Raw genomic sequence first — 16817 nt, 5'->3', positions numbered from 1 at the left:
TGCCTTTCACAAGAGATGCGTGTGCCAGGCACGTGGTGGGGGCCCCTGCCGCCCTCCCGCCCTGGAGGCATCCTGACCGCCACTTGGTCATCCCCTTCCCCGGGCCAAAATCCCACGAGCCTGCAGGGTCCAAGGAGGCAGGGCTCTCGCTGGTGCAGAACTTGGGGAAAATAGGTTTTCCCAAAAGGGGTAGATGAAAACAGCTGTAACATTTAAATGTGACATTCATGTGAAAATTATACTAACATGTCAAGGGAACATCATTCCACCAAGAAAAAAAAAGTCACAGAAAATGAAGAAAAACTAAAGGTGACGTTCACACCAGAAGCCCTGACAGAACCAAAAGGAACAAATGCAGAGAAAGCTCCCTTTCCTCAGCCATCTTCGAAAGGAACCACATTCAACATGGTGTTTGACTTGTAGAAGGAGCCACGCAGACCCGCATGGAAAGATACTCTCCCACGAGAGATCCCCGCCTGCTGTCTGCTTCACTTCTTGAGACTGGCAGGAGCCCTCACCTCGGCCGCTCGTGGCAGGCAGACCTCCCAGTCGTCATCATATTTGACTTGTTTGTGGTATTTCTTCCACAGGAAGGTTTAACGGTTTATGCAGCTAACTGGGCCATCCCTCCTGGTGAAATCCCTGTATTTCCTCATGCCTGGCAGTCCAGCATCCAGGGCCGAGGCTTCAGGCCTCTGCCGGGCCTCCCCGACCACACCTGCTGGGGAACTGGGACCCTGCTCCTTACCGAGCCCACGCGTGGAGTTTCACAGGCCCGGAGCCTGTGTGGGCAGGATGCCATCAGATGCCACCCTAGGAAAGCCAAGATATCGGGGTGCAGTTACTGCCCTGGCCTGGCTTACAGACACCATGCTACAGGTGAGTCGTGCTGCCAGAGCTCAGGTGGGGGTCCCCACAGCCCTGCTCATACTCCCAGCACCACTCCTGCTGGGCTGGACAAATGACCCAGGCCACAAGCAGCTTCCCTGGAGGTGGGCATGGGGTCCATTTTCAACCCTCGACCACCACAGGCTGATCCTGCCAAAGACCCACCTGCCTCCCTCTGGAAGACAGCAGGGCCTTTCCAAATTCCCTGCTACAGCCTACGGACCTGACAAAGACGGGGGTCCCCTGGCTTGTCAGCAGGGGTGGGGAGGTACCACCCAGGCCCTAGGGTACTCCCGCTCCACAGACCCAAGAAGCTGCCCTTGACTTACCCACTAAGGGCTGCCAAGGAGGGGCCGGCCATGTGGTGCAGGAAGCCGGAGGCAGGTGGGGGGATGGTGGCTGGGACCACTGGGGGCCACATGGAGTAACCCGCCGGGGAGGCCTGCAGCCGGGCTGGGGGTGCATAGTGGTGGTGGTGATGCACGGAGGGCGGCTTCTGCCTCTGGGCTCACAGGAGGACAGGGGTAACCCGCTGTGGGTACTCAGCACAGTACACACACTGGCCCGTTTCTACAGGGACAAAGGCTGCTCCCTGGGTCCACCTTTTTCCCTTTGCCTGCTTTCTAACTAAGGGGAGGGGGGGCGGTCAGAGCCCAGGATTGGCATCAAAGAGAAGAAGGGTAGAGGGAGTTGGGGTGGAGGGGTAGAGGAGGGGGAAGGAGGAAGAGAAGGAGGGGGGGGCAAGGGAAAGATAGGAAGAAAGAAGGGAAGGGAGGGGAGAAGCCCAGGCTCCAGCAGAGCTCACCCGGCTCTACGAGACAGCTTTCTGGGCCCCAAAATGCAGAACTCATCCCGCATCTGGGTGGGACTGGGAGCAGGGGGTATTCACAAGCGGGTCATGGACCCAGGAGTCAGAAATGTGCTTCTCAGAGTTGCACAGATACACAGACTTCCAGAAGAAAAGCCACCCAGGTCCTCTGGCTTTGATTTGGCCTGTCTCCTTTGCCCTGGTGCCCGTCCCCAGCCGAGCCTACCTGTGGGGTGGAATGCAGAGGGGCGGCCTGTGATCCCCCAGAGGGCAGGGCTTTGAGCATCAGGTTTTGCATAATGATCTGGTGCATCTGTGCATTCTGCATCAGCATCATCTCCACCATGTCTGAAGGAGAGGCGGGAGAGGCTCTGTCATTCACATACTGCATGCAGATTCTCAGGCCACTCCTGAGAACAAAGCCTTAGAGCATCCCGTTTGTTGAGACAGATGCAGCTCTCTATCAGCAAGAAGCCCTTTCAGCACAGGTGTCTTTGTGCAGGGCTCGGCCGGGGGGGGGGGGGGGGGTGCGTGTTCTGAGGTGTGAAGCTTCTAGGTTGGAGGATGTATGTGCTTTAACATGTACGGGGCGCCTAGATGGCTCAGTCCGTTAAGCGTCCGACTTCAGCTCAGGTCATGATCTCACAGTCCATGAGTTCAAGCCCCACGTCAGGCTCTGTGCTGACGGCTCGGAGCCTGGAGCCTGCTTCGGATCCTGTGTCTCCCCCTCTCTCTGCCCTTCCCCCACTCATGCTGTGTGTGTGTGTGTGTGTGTCTCAAAAATAAACAAACATTAGAAAAATTAAAAATAAGATAAAATGTCGCACGTGTCCAGTTGGGCTCCCGAGAGGCTGCTCCACTTTGCACCCCTCCTATCGGCTTCTTCACGTCCACCTGTGCTGCATGGTGGCCTCCAAAAGGTGTGTCCACGTTCTAATCCCCAAGACCTCTGAATGTGACCTTATTTAGAAAAGGGTCTTAAAAAAAAAAAAAGGATCTTTGCAGGTGTAATAAGAATCTTGAGATCATCCTGAATTATCCAGGTAGGCACTAAATTCAAGGACAAGTGTTTTCACAAAGAGAGGCAGAGGAGGTTTGAGACAGCAGAGGAGAGGCCACGTGGAGATGAGGCAGAGAAGGGAGCCACGCGGCCAGGCCAGGACTGCCTAGCGCCACTGCTGGATGGACCCTCCCCTGGAATCTGTGGAGGGAGCCTGGCCGCGTGGCCACCTGGATTTCAGAATTCTGGTCTCCAGAGTGAGAGAAAGTACATTTCTATTGTTTTAAGCCCCCAGGCCTGTGGTTCTTCTTACAGCCACCCCAAGAAACGAACACATTCACCATTTCTGGATACTATGAAACAGGTGCGTTTTTGTCAGTGTGAGAGGTAAACATGAGTTCTTTCACAGCAGCCAGGCCCTAGAAATGAGGCAGCCCCAGGCTCTGTCGGCCTCCCTACAGACAGTCCCAGAAACCACTCACATTCCCAGTCAAAGCAGAGGGGCCTGGCGGCCTGGGGCGGGGGCTCCTGCAGGCGTGGCAGGACTGGGGTGGGCAGCAGGCAGCAGTCCTTTTGGGCTAGCCAGGCCTCAGTAATCACATGAGCCAATTCCTCAAAATACATCTTTCTCTCTCTCTAGACACATCCTGTTGGTTCTGCTTCTCTGGAGACCCTTGACTGACAGATTTTGCCCCAGGCCTGGGAGCAATGGGGGTGGGGCAGAGACCCAGATTCCCATGGCAACAAAGCTGTGGGAACTCTTATGCCTGCAAGATAAGAAAGTGGAGAGGCTGAGTCTGGCAGCTCCATTCTGGGCAAAGACCCTTGAGGGGACCCACGTGAGTTTGGGCCTGGGCAGCCCCATTCTGAGGCAACAAGCTTCCCACCACCTTCAGGGAAGCTTCCCCAACCAGCCCCGGGATTCCCTCCCACTGAGGAAAGATTGGAGGAGAAGAGTCCAGAAAGGGCCTCACACCATGTTATTGCCTGAGGATAAGGGACACACATCAGTGTTGCAGGGAGCTAGGGTCTTCACCAATGGCACAGGGCCAAATTGATACCCATGACAAGAGATAACACCAATCCCTAACTCATAGTACACAAAATCTATTCCAGGGGGGTCATAAATCTAAATGAGAAAAGGAAACAAAACTGTAGAAGAACATCTCCATGACCTTTAGTGGGTAAAGATTTCTTAAACAGGACAGAAAAGGCACTAATTCATAAAGGAAAAAGCCTTAAAAACATGTTCATCCAAAGACACGACGAAGAAAGGGAAAGGCAGGCCACAAAAAGACTTAACGTCTGCTTTACATGTATCAAAAAGGATCCATGTTAGAATACATGAACCAATGAGAGAGGCAGATGACCTGAAAGAAAAATGGGCAAAATACTTGAATGGGCACTTCATAAAAAGGATGTTTACAGCCAATAAATATATGACAAGATAACGTGCAAATTAAAATCAGAATGAGCTACCATGATCTGCCCACCATGACATTCCCTCCTATGAAGTGTAAACAGATACTACCACTTTGGAAAATTTTCTGGCAGTATTTCCTAACCCAAACATCTCATCCCTAGGCATGTGCCCCCAGAAATGTACATGCCCATTCACCACAAGATAAGACCGTGTGGTGGCACCAGCCAGAAAACACTGGAACACCCAACCCCAAAAGAATGGGCCCATAATTTGTGGGATAATAACATGATTGGATAGTGTGGTCAGCTGAATGATAGACCCCAACAGGTACATATCCTAATGCCTGGATCCTGTGATTTGTGTTTCATTACATGGTAAAAGGGATGTTTTTAAGAGTCTCAGGATGGAAGCAATCCAAGCATCCATTGGCAGGCGAAGGCGGTCCATCCATATGATGGAGTATTATTCAGCCTTAAAAAGGAAGGAAATTCTGACATCTGCCACAACATGATAAACCTCAGACATGTTATTCCAGGTGAAATAAGCCAGTCACAGAAGGACAAACGCTCTATGATTCCTCTCATATGAGTAATCCAATTCAAAGAGAGTAGGATGGTGGGGGCTAGGGGCTGGTAGGAAGGGGAAGTGGGGAGTTGTTCAATGGATACAGTTTCAGTTTTGCAAGGTGGAAAGTCCTACAGATCTGTTGCACAACAATGTGAATCTAGTTAACACTACTTAAACGTGTAAGATGCTAAGTTTTATGGGGTTTTTTTACAATTATTTATTTTTAATTTTTTTTAAACGTTTTTTATTTTGAGACAGAGAGAGACAGAACATGAACGGGGGAGGGTCAGAGAGAGAGGGAGACACAGAATCTATTAAGCAGGCTCCAGGCTCTGAGCTGTCAGCACAGAGCCCGAGGCGGGGCTCGAACTCACGGACTGTGAGGTCATGACCTGAGCCGCAGTCGGACACCCAACCGACTGAGCCATCCAGGCACCCCTACAACTTTTTAAATTGATTAATTTTTACGAAAGAATCTTGAGATGAAGAGATTATCCTGTATTATCTGTGTTAGCCCAATGTAATCACAAGGGTCCTCAGAAAGTGTTGAGAGAAGATAACAATCTAGATCTGAATATCCAGCTAAACTGGTATTTAAGAACAAGGGGAAATTCGGGCGCCTGGGTGGCTCAGGCAGTTAAGCATCCATCCGACTCTCGATTTTGGCTCAGGTTGTGATCTGACGGTCAGTCATGGGATGAGGCCCTGTGACGGGCTCCACACTGAGTGTAGAGCCTGCTTGGGATCTGTCTCTCCCCCTCTGCCCCTCCGGGCTTGTGCTCTTTCTCAAAAATAAATAAATAAATGTTAAAAAAAAAAAAAAAGGGGTGGGGGGAGGATAAAAACATTTGCCAGAAAGCAAACACAGAGGGAGCTTCCAGAGTCTGTTCTAAATGAACTTGGAAAGGATTTCAACATGACAGAAGTCAATTCCAGAAGGGCGGTCTGAGATTCAACAAAGGTAAGTGGAAAGACCAGGTAAGTTCAAACAGTATTTCTGTATGAAATCATACTAGGGAGTTTTCCCAGAGGACAAATAGGGAGCAGTAACAGCCGAGCCAGAGGAGGGGAGCAACGCTATTCCCGGTTCCTGTCGCTGGGGGAGAAGGAGCTCAAGATGCCACTTGCTCAACTTTGTACTAAGGCCCAATAAAGGGAACCAAAAGAAAGGAAAAAAAGCAGAATCAGACCCATAAATGCAGAGAACAGTCTGATGGTTGCTGGAGGGGAGGAGGAGTTGGGGAAAATGGGTGAAGGCAAGAGAGATACAGGCCTCCAGTTATGGGGTGAGTAAGTCATGGGAATAAAAGGCACAGTACAAGGAATACGGTCTATGATATTGCAATTTTTTTTTTTTTTTTTTTAAATTTTTTTTTTCAACGTTTTTTATTTATTTTTGGGACAGAGAGAGACAGAGCATGAACAGGGGAGGGGCAGAGAGAGAGGGAGACACAGAATCGGAAACAGGCTCCAGGCTCCGAGCCATCAGCCCAGAGCCTGACGCGGGGCTCGAACTCACAGACCGCGAGATCGTGACCTGGCTGAAGTCGGACGCTTAACCGACTGCGCCACCCAGGCGCCCCTATGATATTGCAATTTTTAAAAAGACCACCAGTTCTCCAAAGTGGTTGTTAGAGTACTTTTGAGAGTTCATATTTTTACATTCAAATACTTGATCTGGTTGAAATTTGTTTTGGTATAAGGAGTTGGAGGCCTGACATTAATTTGTCTAAATAGCTAGGCACGTATCACACATTCCATTTTTTACCACTGATTTTTTTTTTATTTTTTTTTAACGTTTATTTATTTTTGAGACAGAGAGAGAGACAGAGCATGAACAGGGGAGGGTCAGAGAGAGGGAGACACAGAATCTGAAACAGGCTCCAGGCTCTGAGCTGTCAGCACAGAGCCCGACACGGGGCTCGAACTCACAGACCACTGAGATCATGACCTGAGCCGAAATCGGCCGCTTAACCGACTGAGCCACCCAGGTGCCCCTACCACTGATTTTTAATGACACCTTTTCTCTCGGAAGGCATACAGGCATTCGCACACACGTGGTTTCGCTCGGTTTGCCTTTGGAACCTGACAGACTACCACTAAGGTTCATCTGGAAAAACCAGCAAAGAGGGATGGAGAGCCCTAGCAGGATCGCCTCTGAGCGCACAGGCCGGGCCGTGCTCAGCAGCTCCTGGGCACCTTCTAGGGGCCGCAGCGTGGACAGCACCCCTGGCTGAGTCACGGGGCAGCCTCTGCGCCAGGCCCGGCACACATTACAACCTTGGATGGAGCTACGGTAACGAAACCAGTTCTCTTAGTCACTGGGACAGAATGGAGAACACTGACCAGAGGATTCCACATGCAGGTCTGCTCCTAGACCCTCATACCATTAGTTGTCAGGGAGGAAGCTTCTGGGGGGTAAGCGTGCTCACTGCTCCATTAGTGATGGGTTCATGGAAATACACGTCTGTCCGCACTCATCAGACTGGACACTTTAAATGTGTGCAATTTGTCATCTCGATAAAGTGGTTTTAATCTCAAATATTTAAAACTCATTTAAAAGGAGAAACAATTTAGCCAAGGTGTTCATATAGCTAATAATCAGATGAGCTGGGATTGGAGCCCCTTCCACTCAGTTCCTGGTTCTTGTTTTCTTCCATTGGCAATATCCATCATACGAGATAACTTTTCTTAAACTTAAAATTATTTTCATGTTGCTAATATATAGCTTCAGTTGAATAGCCAAAAGCTGACCCTAAATGACTATCCTGTTTTCAAAAATATTTTTTGTTTCGATAGAGAATTTTGTAAACCCATAACAGTATTAATAGGGGACACTTACCTTCCTTTGTCAAAAAGTTTTTAATTTTGTTCACATTCAAGTTAGTCAGCATACAGTGTAGTAACGATTTCAGGAGTAGAATCCAGTGATTCATCCCCTACATATAACACCAGTGCTCATTCCAACAAGTGCCCTCAATGCCCTTTACCTATTTAGCCCATCCCCCCCGACTTCCCCTCCAGCAACCCTCAGTTTGTTCTCTGTATTGAAGAGTCTCTTATGGTTTGCCTCCCTCTCTCTTTTTATCTTGTTTTTCCTTCCCTTCCCATACGTTCATCTGTTTTGTTTCTTAAATTCCATATGAGTGAAATCATATGATATTTGTTTCTCTCTGACTGACTTACTTCACTTAGCATAATACCCTCTAGTTCCATGCACGTTATTGCAGGTGGCATGATTTCATTCTTGTTGATAACCGAGTAATACTCCATCGTGTGTGTGTGTGTGTGTGTGTGTGTGTGTGTGTGTGTGTGTGTGTGTACCACATCTTCTTTATCCACCACATCTTCTTTATCCATTCATCCATCAATGGACATTTGGGCTCTTTCCATAATTTGGCTATTGTCAATAATGCTGCTAAAAACATTGGGGTGAATGTGCCCCTTTGAGTCAGCATTTTTGAATCCTTTGGATAAATACCTGACAGTGAAATTGCTGGGTCATAAGGTTGTTCCATTTTTAATTTTTTGAGAAACCTCCATACTGTTTTCCAGAGAAGCTGTACCAGTTTGCATTCCTGGAACACTTACCTTCCTTAATACTTCCTGACCTTTGAGTGGGGAAGGCCTGGAGTGGGGGAATCTGTGCGATGAGTGGCTGCTGAGGTAGTTGTTGAATAACGGTGGCAGGAGGCTGGGGGACCTAAAAAGAGCCAGATGATTAGTTTCTTAAACGTGCCCTAGGAGAGAGTTCTACAGCATCCACCCACCCACCTAACCATCCATCTCTACCTATCCATCACCTACCCATCCACCTGTCCACCCATCCATTCACCCACAAGTCCGCCCACCTAGTTACCTACCATCCACCTGCCCGCCCACCCATCTCTCTACTCTCCCATCCATCACCCACCCATCTGCCCACCCACCCATCCATTCATTTATCCATCCATCCAAAAGGAACTTTATTATCTTTTTAAGTAGGATTCACACACAGCATGGAGTCCAACACGGCGCTTGAATTCACAGCCCTGAGATCAAGACCTGAGCTGAGATCAAGAGCTGGATGCTCAACCAACTGAGCCACCCAGGCACCCCCAAGAGGAACTTAACTGGTTAACCCAACACATTGAATAGATTGCTGAATAGATTGAGTCCAGGTATCACATAGGACATGGCGTGTTATAAATATTTGTATCTAGCCCCAAATTCGTATGTTGAAGTTCTAACTTCCAATGTGACCATATTTGGAGATAGCGCCTGTGAAGAGGTATACAAGGTTAAATGAGGTAATAAATGTGAGATCCTAGTCCAATGGGGCTGGTATCCTCAAAAAAGGAGGAAGGGATGGGGCGCCTGGGTGGCTCAGTCGGTTAAGTGGCCAGCTTTGGCTCAGGTCATGATCTCATGGCTCATGAGTTTGAGCCTCGCATCGGGCTCTCATCTGTCAGCACAGAGCCCGCTGCTTCAGATCCTCTGTCACCCCTCTCTCTGCCCCTGCCCGGCTTGTGCTCACCCTTTCTCAAAAATAAACATTAAACTTTTTTTTTTTTTTTAAAGAGGAAGAAATGCTAGGGAACTCTCTGTCTGCCATGTGACAACAGTGAAATGGCAGCTGTCTGCAAGCCAGAAGAGAACTCTCTCCAGGAACCTGATTGGCTGGCACCTTGATCTTGGACATCCAGACTCCAAAACTGTGAGAAAATGAATTTCTGCTGTTTCAGCTGCCTGGTTTGTGGCACTTTGTTATGGCAGCCCTAGCAGACTAAGACATGGTCTCACGAGCCAGGAGAGCCAGGCTTTTACGTGTCATGTCCCAGATTTCTGTCCTTCCCCTGCACTCACCTGCCCTCCAACACATTCCCTTTTGCTGAAGAAAGTCAGTTCCTTTCCTTTGCTTACAACCCAGAGGCCGAATAAAGGTATGAGGTCCTCAAAATTGGACCACTCTTTTACCTTTTTAAATTCTGCCCTTGGAGCGTCTGGGTGGCTCACTGGGCGACTCTTGATCTCTGCTCAGTTCATGATCTCATGGCTCTTGGGTTCGAGCCCTGCCTAAGGCTCTGCGCTGCGCCGACAGCATGGATCCTGCTTGGGATTCTCTCTCTCCCTCGCTGGCTGCCCCTCCCCCGCTTGTGTGTGCGCTTTCTCTCAAAGTAAAGAAATAAACTTTAAAATATGTATGTATATATTGGGGCACCTGGGTGGCTCAGTTGGTTGAGTTTCTGACTTGGGCTCAGGTCATGATCTCGCGGTGCGTGAGTTTGAGCCCCATGTCGGGTTCTGTGCTGACACCTCAGAGCCTGGAGCCTGCTTTGGATTCTGTGTCTCCCTCTCTCTCTCTGTCTCCCTCTGTCTCACATTCTGTCTCTCTCTTTCTCAAAAATAAATATTAAAAAAAATTAAATATGTAGGTATAAAAAATAAAATTCTGCCCTTGAAATTAGGGTCTTAGGCTCCCCTGGTCATTATGAAATTTTGAGAAAGCGTGGACACACTTCTTCCCCAAATTCAGGGCCCTCCTGATGCTGAATACTTCTGTTCTTGGTGCACAGGTTAGGACCTGGCAGTCAGGAAGGCTGAATGGAGACCCCAGCCTCTCATCTGTAATGAGGGGGATGAGACCACCCCTTCCCCAAAGCCAGTTGTCAGGGCACCTGTGAGGGTTGCACAGAGGAGCCACGGAGGTCCCTGTACGGTGCCTGGGACATGGGACACGCAGCCACTCTTGGCTCCTAGCTGACCCACCCTCTTCAGAGCCCGTTCATAATGCCGCCGAGGTGGGCCTCGAGGAAGGAACTGGGCTCTGTGGGCCCCGCATCCTCCCCATGTTGGTTCCGCCCCCGGTTCATCACGAAGACTTACCGAGTGCTGGATGATGTGTGGTGGCTCCAGGGCTGGCGGGGGTGGGGAGACAGCAGGACGGATGCCCACCGGGGGCACCTCTGGGGGCAGTGCTGATCCCCAGGCTCCTCCTCTGTTCACCCCGCTCGGGGCTCGGGGCTGGGACACCTCCTCCAGGAGGTGCCGTTCCTGCAACACCAACGCAGGGCCCGCTGCACCCAGGGAGGGAGCGCCGCAGACACGCAGACACGAAGGGGGGAGACGGGGGAGGGGCGTCCCCACCCCGCCTGGCACAGCAGAGCCCACGCACAGAAGTGTGGTCCTCCGTGCGGGGCGGGCCTCAGGGCCGCCCGGCACTGCTGACCTGCCCCGCGAAGAGCACAGCCTCTCTGGGACGGGAGCCGGGCTCTGCGTGTGGGGGACACATGACGACAAACCTTTTTGCACGGGGGGGGGGAGGATAATGCTTCTTTCTGGCTCAGCCTGTCCGTCCATGTTTTATGAAAAAACATGAACTAGTGTCCGGCTGTGCTTTTCTCCCCGTCAACAGAGGATGTTCTCTCTTTCCAGCATCACCACAAAGCAGTATTTCATCATAACCGTCCGTGTGGATGCCATCTGCCGCTTCCCACGGTCACTCCCTATTGCTGGTGCATTTAGACTGGAGGAGGCCCTTGGCCGTCTTAAAATCCCACCTCCTGTAGGAACTGGGTCCTTGGCACAGCACTTCCAGCGTGGATACGTGCAACCAAAGCAGGGTTTTTCAGCTAACACTCCCGACTAGAGAACACGTGCGTGCATATCTTGCTTTCTCTTCTGTGATTAGGTGCGCAGTCTCCTGGCTGCTCAGGATCCGTCAGTCACCCACCCACAAGTCAACAGACCTCAGGGAACCAGCGTTTCCTCCAGGAAGCCCTCCCTGTGCCTCCGGCCTGGGCCCGGTAGCCCCCAGCTTCAGCCCCAGAGCTCCACGCGGCACAGGACACCGGCCTACCCGGAGTCTCTGCAGAAGGTCTTTCCTCCTCCTCAGAGCACTCAGTACAGCTGCATCCGGCCTGTCCTCATTTCCTGCAGGGAATGATCATCTTATTTCTGGAAATGAGCTGCAAGTCCTCTCGTGCAGGTTTCCACTCGGGGCCCGAGCACCGCATTGCCCCTGTCACAGAGGCTCTGCTGGACACTGGGGAGAGGGAGGAGGCCTCACTGGTCCTGGTAGTGAGCGCAATTGGGCCATGAGCCTGGCCTCCTGCCACCCGGAGCCCCGGGGGGCCCCAAGCAGCCTGGAGGCTGGTGTGGTCCACCAAGCCTCAGTAATGTCATCTGCAGCATCCTGAGGGAGGGGTCCCCCTCAAGAGGGCGTTCCGAACGAGGTCTGGTGGATCCCAGGCTGGCTCTGGCCATCCCTCCTCTGGCACAGCAGACCTATTCTCCACCCCCACCCTAACCCCCAGTGCAGAGGATGCCTATAGCAGCGTGTCCTCTGAGGGATGGGGGTTCCCCGGGAGTCCCCACTGCCCTGGCCCATTCCAGGGTTCGTTGGTCAGTGACCTGGTTTGGAAATTCCTGTCTGGATTTGAGTCCTGGGCTCTGCCTGCTGCCCTCGGAAGTTGCCTAGAGCCCCACCACCAGAGGGGCACATCCACATGATGAAGAGTAGACGATGTTTTTGCAGGGACTCCCCAGCACCTCACCCAGATGTTCCTGAACCTGGACACTGGCACCAGGCAGAGTGGTCCCCTCCCCTGGTTCCTGTGGCCTCAATGTCTGACTATAGGCCAGTGTGGCAGATACACAGGGGTGTCTGGTCTGGGCATTTGAAGGTGTGATGACTTGACAGACAGGCTGAGCCCTGCAAACCACCCGGCCTAGAACAAGCTCAGAGCAACGTTGGTCTGATCCACATGTGGCCACTTCTGAGCAGGGCAACCGGGGCAGATTATCAGATCTCTCTGGGCCTCTATTTCCTTATCTGCAAAATGGGAATGATGAATGTATTCCCTCTTGGGGTTTGTGTGAGGGTGTGATAAGCTATGAGGGTGTGCTCAGCAGAGCACCTGGGTGTGTGTGTGTGTGTGTGTGTGTGTGTGTGTGTGTGTGTGTGTTAAAGATGAAAATGAAAGCCTTTCAATTCTGAGTATGAGGGAAAAGTGTAAGGACAGTCTTGCTGTTGTCAGTAGGAGGGAAGGACCTGGGGGGAGGTCTCGTGCCTGCCTGTGTGGCTCCAAGCAGCCCGGGGCTCTTACCTGGCACAAAGTGAGGGTCCTCAGAATCCCTTTCCACATTCTCACGCTCTCGCTCCAGTTTCTGTGCCGAAAAGATCAGGACAGAAAGTGTGTGAGTGGACAGGGTCTGCGCTGCATGAGGGGCATCTGCCCCTATGCTCCCGGAATGACCTCCCCCCCGAGGGTCCAAAGGGCCCAGTGTCCCACATGGAGGTGACTGGGGACAAGACATGCTGAGCGACAGAGGTGCAGGGCAGGTGGCAAGGGTCACCTTTACTGTCGCAGGGACTGTGCAGGCTACGCTTTCTGTCCAGCGCACACACGTTCCACCTTGAAATCTAAGGGCAGGTGCTCTGATATATAGGCCCCTTCCTCTTTAAAGTTTGTTTATTTATTTTGAGGGGGGGGTGGGTCAGAGAGAGAGTGGACGAGAGAGAATCCCAAACAGGCTTCATGCTGTCAGAGCAGAGCCTGATGCGGGGCTCGATGTCAAACCATGAGATCACGACCTGAGCCAACATCAAGAGTCGGGTGCTTAACCGACTGAGCCGCCCAGGCACCCCTGTATGGTCCCTTTGCAGCAGCTTTCTGAAGAGCTTGACCTAGGCCAGCTCCGTGTCCCTGACCACCTCTGATCACCCGAGCCCTGGGCTGAGCAGCACAGTCTGGGCCCATGTTGGGGTGACTCCTGCCAGCCCCTCCAAGTTGGCCCACGGGTCCCATGGAAGGAAGGGCACTGAGCTGGGTGCCTGTGAGGGCAGGCTGGCCAGGGACCAACAGAACCTGCAGGGGAGGAGAGGGTCTCAGGATGGGTCCCAGGGCCAGCCTATGAGGCTTCGGATCCTGCATCGGTCAGGGCTTGGCTTCTCTCAAACACTAAAGCTGGGAGGCTCTGCAGGGGAGTTCTGTGGGACCCTGGAAATGTTCTGGCCTGGGGGTGCAAACAACCTCCTGGCTGAGAAACTGCCAGAAGAACATAGTTGATTCTGCATAAATGCAGAGAAAAATACCCAAGAAACCATAGTCCTTCATGATGAGGCTGAAAACCATTGCAAAGCATTTTGCTTTGGAAGGAGTATACTCACAGGTATAACTTACCTTGTGTATCTGTGCTTCTTTGACAAGTTGTTAAAAACACGATTACCCCGCCTCCCCCGTCTTACCTTCTCTAAGAGTTTTAGGGTCAGGCGGGTCATTGCATCTGCCACTGAGGAGTCCAGCATTCTTGGACTGTAAGAGGAGGGACGCCACCAGGCCCAACTCCCTCCCTGGTTTTCAGGGTATCTAGAAGAAAGAACTGCTCAACTGGACAGAAGCAGCCCCAACCCTGGTGTCTTTGAAGGATTCCTGAGCTGGGCTCGGTTTACCTCCTGGAGACTGGCCTCTGCTGGAGCATGTGAGAGGGTGGCCCCATCCCCCTGGACTACAGCGTCGGGAGCCAACACCGGCATTGCCTTGGCAGTTGCTAGGCAGTGTAGACACAGGAAGGCCCCAGGTTGCTGGGTTTCCACTGAGAGTCCTTCCCAAGCCCCACGGAGGCCCCACGCAGCGGTTACCTATAAACACTGCTAATCTCCAGGTGTAGCCAGGTAGGGCTTATTGGGAAGGCAAGGAGCAGTGGCTAAGGCCAGAGGGACAGAGTGAAGTTTTGGGGGGAGGACAGTCCTGATCCACACCCCCCATGCACTGCCCCCACTCCAGAACTGAGCCCGGAAGAGTATAGGGTAGGGGACAGCTGCATCCTTCCCCATGCGCCACGGGGGCCTACCAACCCCTCATCCGTTGCAGCCTCCTGGAGGCTGGCAAGCCCCCAACCCCTTCTAGGGACCCTCAGAGCCAGATGGGAGTAAAGCCTGGACCAGGTGGGGGCACCACCTCCCTGCAGATTTCAGGAAATTCTGAGGGGCAGAAGGGGCACAAGGGAGCTGGCCAATGACACGTCTAGGGGGCTTCCCTGGTGGGGGTTCTCGGTGGGTCCACCCCACAGGCACCTAGCCATCGCCTGGGAGGACACAGGGTCACGCGGAGCTACCACTGCTTCAGGCGGGGGTGTGATTCCAGCATTGGGGCTGCTCTGAGGGGGACCCCAGCCCAGAGAGGGGCGGGAACACCTAGGGACAAGACCCCTGGTCAGGGCAGGAGTTGGTGGCTGGAGTGCATGTCTGGAGGGCTGAGGGTGGGGCGGGATTGCATCCAATAAGGGGAGCCTTTTATAAATGATCCTTCACACAGAAGGCAGGGCACAAAACTGATACAAGCGGCCCTTCATTTGTATGGGCTTTACATCTCAGATTTGCAAGTTAAGCCACCCGGCTCATGAAGTGGACATAACAGATTTGCTATTGGAGCCCGTGACAGCGATCTGGGGCTGGGGTGAGAGTGGAGTATCGGCACACTTACAGCCCCCCTCCTCAATGCAGCTTGTATCAGATGGCAAAAATCTGGCTGAAAGTCCCTTAAATTGTTTTTAAAAAACTAAAGTTACTTATTTAAAGTCATTTAAAACTTAGATTTACAGAAAAATCAAGAAGATGGTAAATAGCATTCTCACATATGGCTTCCCCTATTATTAACATCTTATATTGGTTTGTTACCCTTTACTACAATCAATGAATCTAGACCGATACATTAACTATGGTCCATACTTCCTTTGATTTCCGTTTTTTTTTTTTTTGTTTTTTTTTTGCCTGACATCCCTTCTCTATTTCAGGACATCATATGACATTTGTCAGCATGTCCCCTTAGACTCCTCTTGCTTTTGGGGCGCCTGGGTGGCTCAGTCGGTTAAGCATCCGACTTCAGCTCAGGTCACGATCTCGCGGTCCGTGAGTTCGAGCCCCGCGTCGGGCTCTGGGCTGATGGCTCAGAGCCTGGAGCCTGCTTCTGATTCTGTGTCTCCCTCTCTCTCTGCCCCTCCCCTGTTCATGCTTTGTCTTTCTCTGTCCCAAAAATAAATAAACGTTAAAAATAAATTTAAAAAAAAAGAAAGACTCCTCTTGCTTTTGATGACCTTGACAGTTTTGAGGAGCACTTGTCAGGCATTTTGTAGGGTGTCCTCTACTCGTGGGGTTTGTATGTTTTCTCATGATTGGACTGGGGTTTGGGTTGATGGGAGGAAGACCACAGAGATAAAGTGCCATCATCATCACGTCACATCCAGGGTGCCTGTGGTCACCTTGACTTATCACTGTTGATTTTGACCTTGATCACCTGGCAGAGGTATGTTTGTTAGGTTTCTCCACTCCCCAGTTACTATTTTTCTCTCCCTTCCCACACTGTCCTCAGTGGGAGGAAGTCACATGCACAGTTCACACTTAAGGAGTGAGGGTTGTTTCCCTCCTTAACAAAGGGGGTGAGTATCTACATAATTTATATGCACAGCTTTTTAATTGTTAAAAATAAATTGAGACTCAGGTCCAGCATTAACATAGTCTAGAATGACCATGGAAATGATCCTGGGGTTCTAGGGAACATAGATTGAAAACCAATGACCGAACCAGTGTGGGAAAACTGTGGACAAGTGCCCCATTGAGTTTTAAATCCGTTGCGACACGTAAAGGTTGAGAGATCCAGGCGTAGATCTGGGGCTGTAATTGCTCTAGGAAAGTCTGACCCTGTGTTTGGCTGGTGTTGCCTGCTTGACCCCTGGTCTTATGAGCCCACTCATTCCCACTCATTTTTGCTCACACCGCTCAATTCTACAAGCTAAGAATGGAAGCTCCACTTACTGAAGGGCTGTGGTCTGACTCAGGAGGAGAAATGCTTTTTGGTAGTTGAGCTTCCAGCACTCTCTGAGGGAGATTTGTCTAAGTTGTGGTTGCTTATAATCACACATTCTCACTGAGGGTGAAAGATGAGTTTGTGTCAGCAAGATTGTCATTACCGCGTCTTGATGAAGGGCATTACTGCTACCCTGATTCAGTCAGAGAAGACAGCAAGCAGGGAGCGCACAGCCGGCACACAAACCCCGTCCAAGTAAAGGTGTGGGAACAGGTGAGCGGAACAGAAGGAACCCAGAAATCTACATGTCTCCTGCAACATCGCCCAGAACAAGACCATCCACCC

At 51.3% G+C, this 16817-nt stretch overlaps 1 protein-coding gene across 3 annotated transcripts; it reads right to left on the bottom strand.

Annotated features, from left to right (window-relative positions):
* Positions 1–19: 19 nt before the first annotated feature.
* CC2H21orf58 (chromosome C2 C21orf58 homolog) lies at positions 20–14158 on the bottom strand. Of its 3 annotated transcripts, XM_060640675.3 has the most exons (8): positions 13916–14158; positions 12774–12834; positions 11525–11598; positions 10552–10719; positions 8278–8389; positions 1923–2044; positions 1218–1390; positions 20–813 (listed from the first exon to the last, which is right to left on the bottom strand). In XM_060640675.3, the coding sequence occupies exons 1-8, from the start codon at positions 13973–13975 to the stop codon at positions 768–770; spliced, it is 816 nt and encodes a 271-aa protein (XP_060496658.1). In that variant the 5' UTR covers positions 13976–14158; the 3' UTR covers positions 20–767. The 3 variants fall into 3 exon arrangements, with proteins under 3 accessions (XP_060496658.1, XP_078308774.1, XP_078308775.1); XM_078452648.2 differs by lacking the exon at positions 13916–14158 and having other exon boundaries at positions 12774–13049; XM_078452649.2 differs by lacking the exons at positions 1218–1390; positions 13916–14158 and having other exon boundaries at positions 12774–13049.
* Between the last annotated feature and the right edge of the window lie 2659 nt (positions 14159–16817).

The sequence above is a fragment of the Panthera onca genome, chromosome C2, assembly GCF_046562875.1.
Source record: "Panthera onca isolate mPanOnc1 chromosome C2, mPanOnc1 haplotype 2, whole genome shotgun sequence".
In the NCBI taxonomy this organism is placed as follows: Eukaryota; Metazoa; Chordata; class Mammalia; order Carnivora; family Felidae; genus Panthera; species Panthera onca.
The sequence above is the reverse complement of the archived record's forward strand: the minus strand, read 5'-3'. Positions and strand labels throughout refer to the sequence as shown.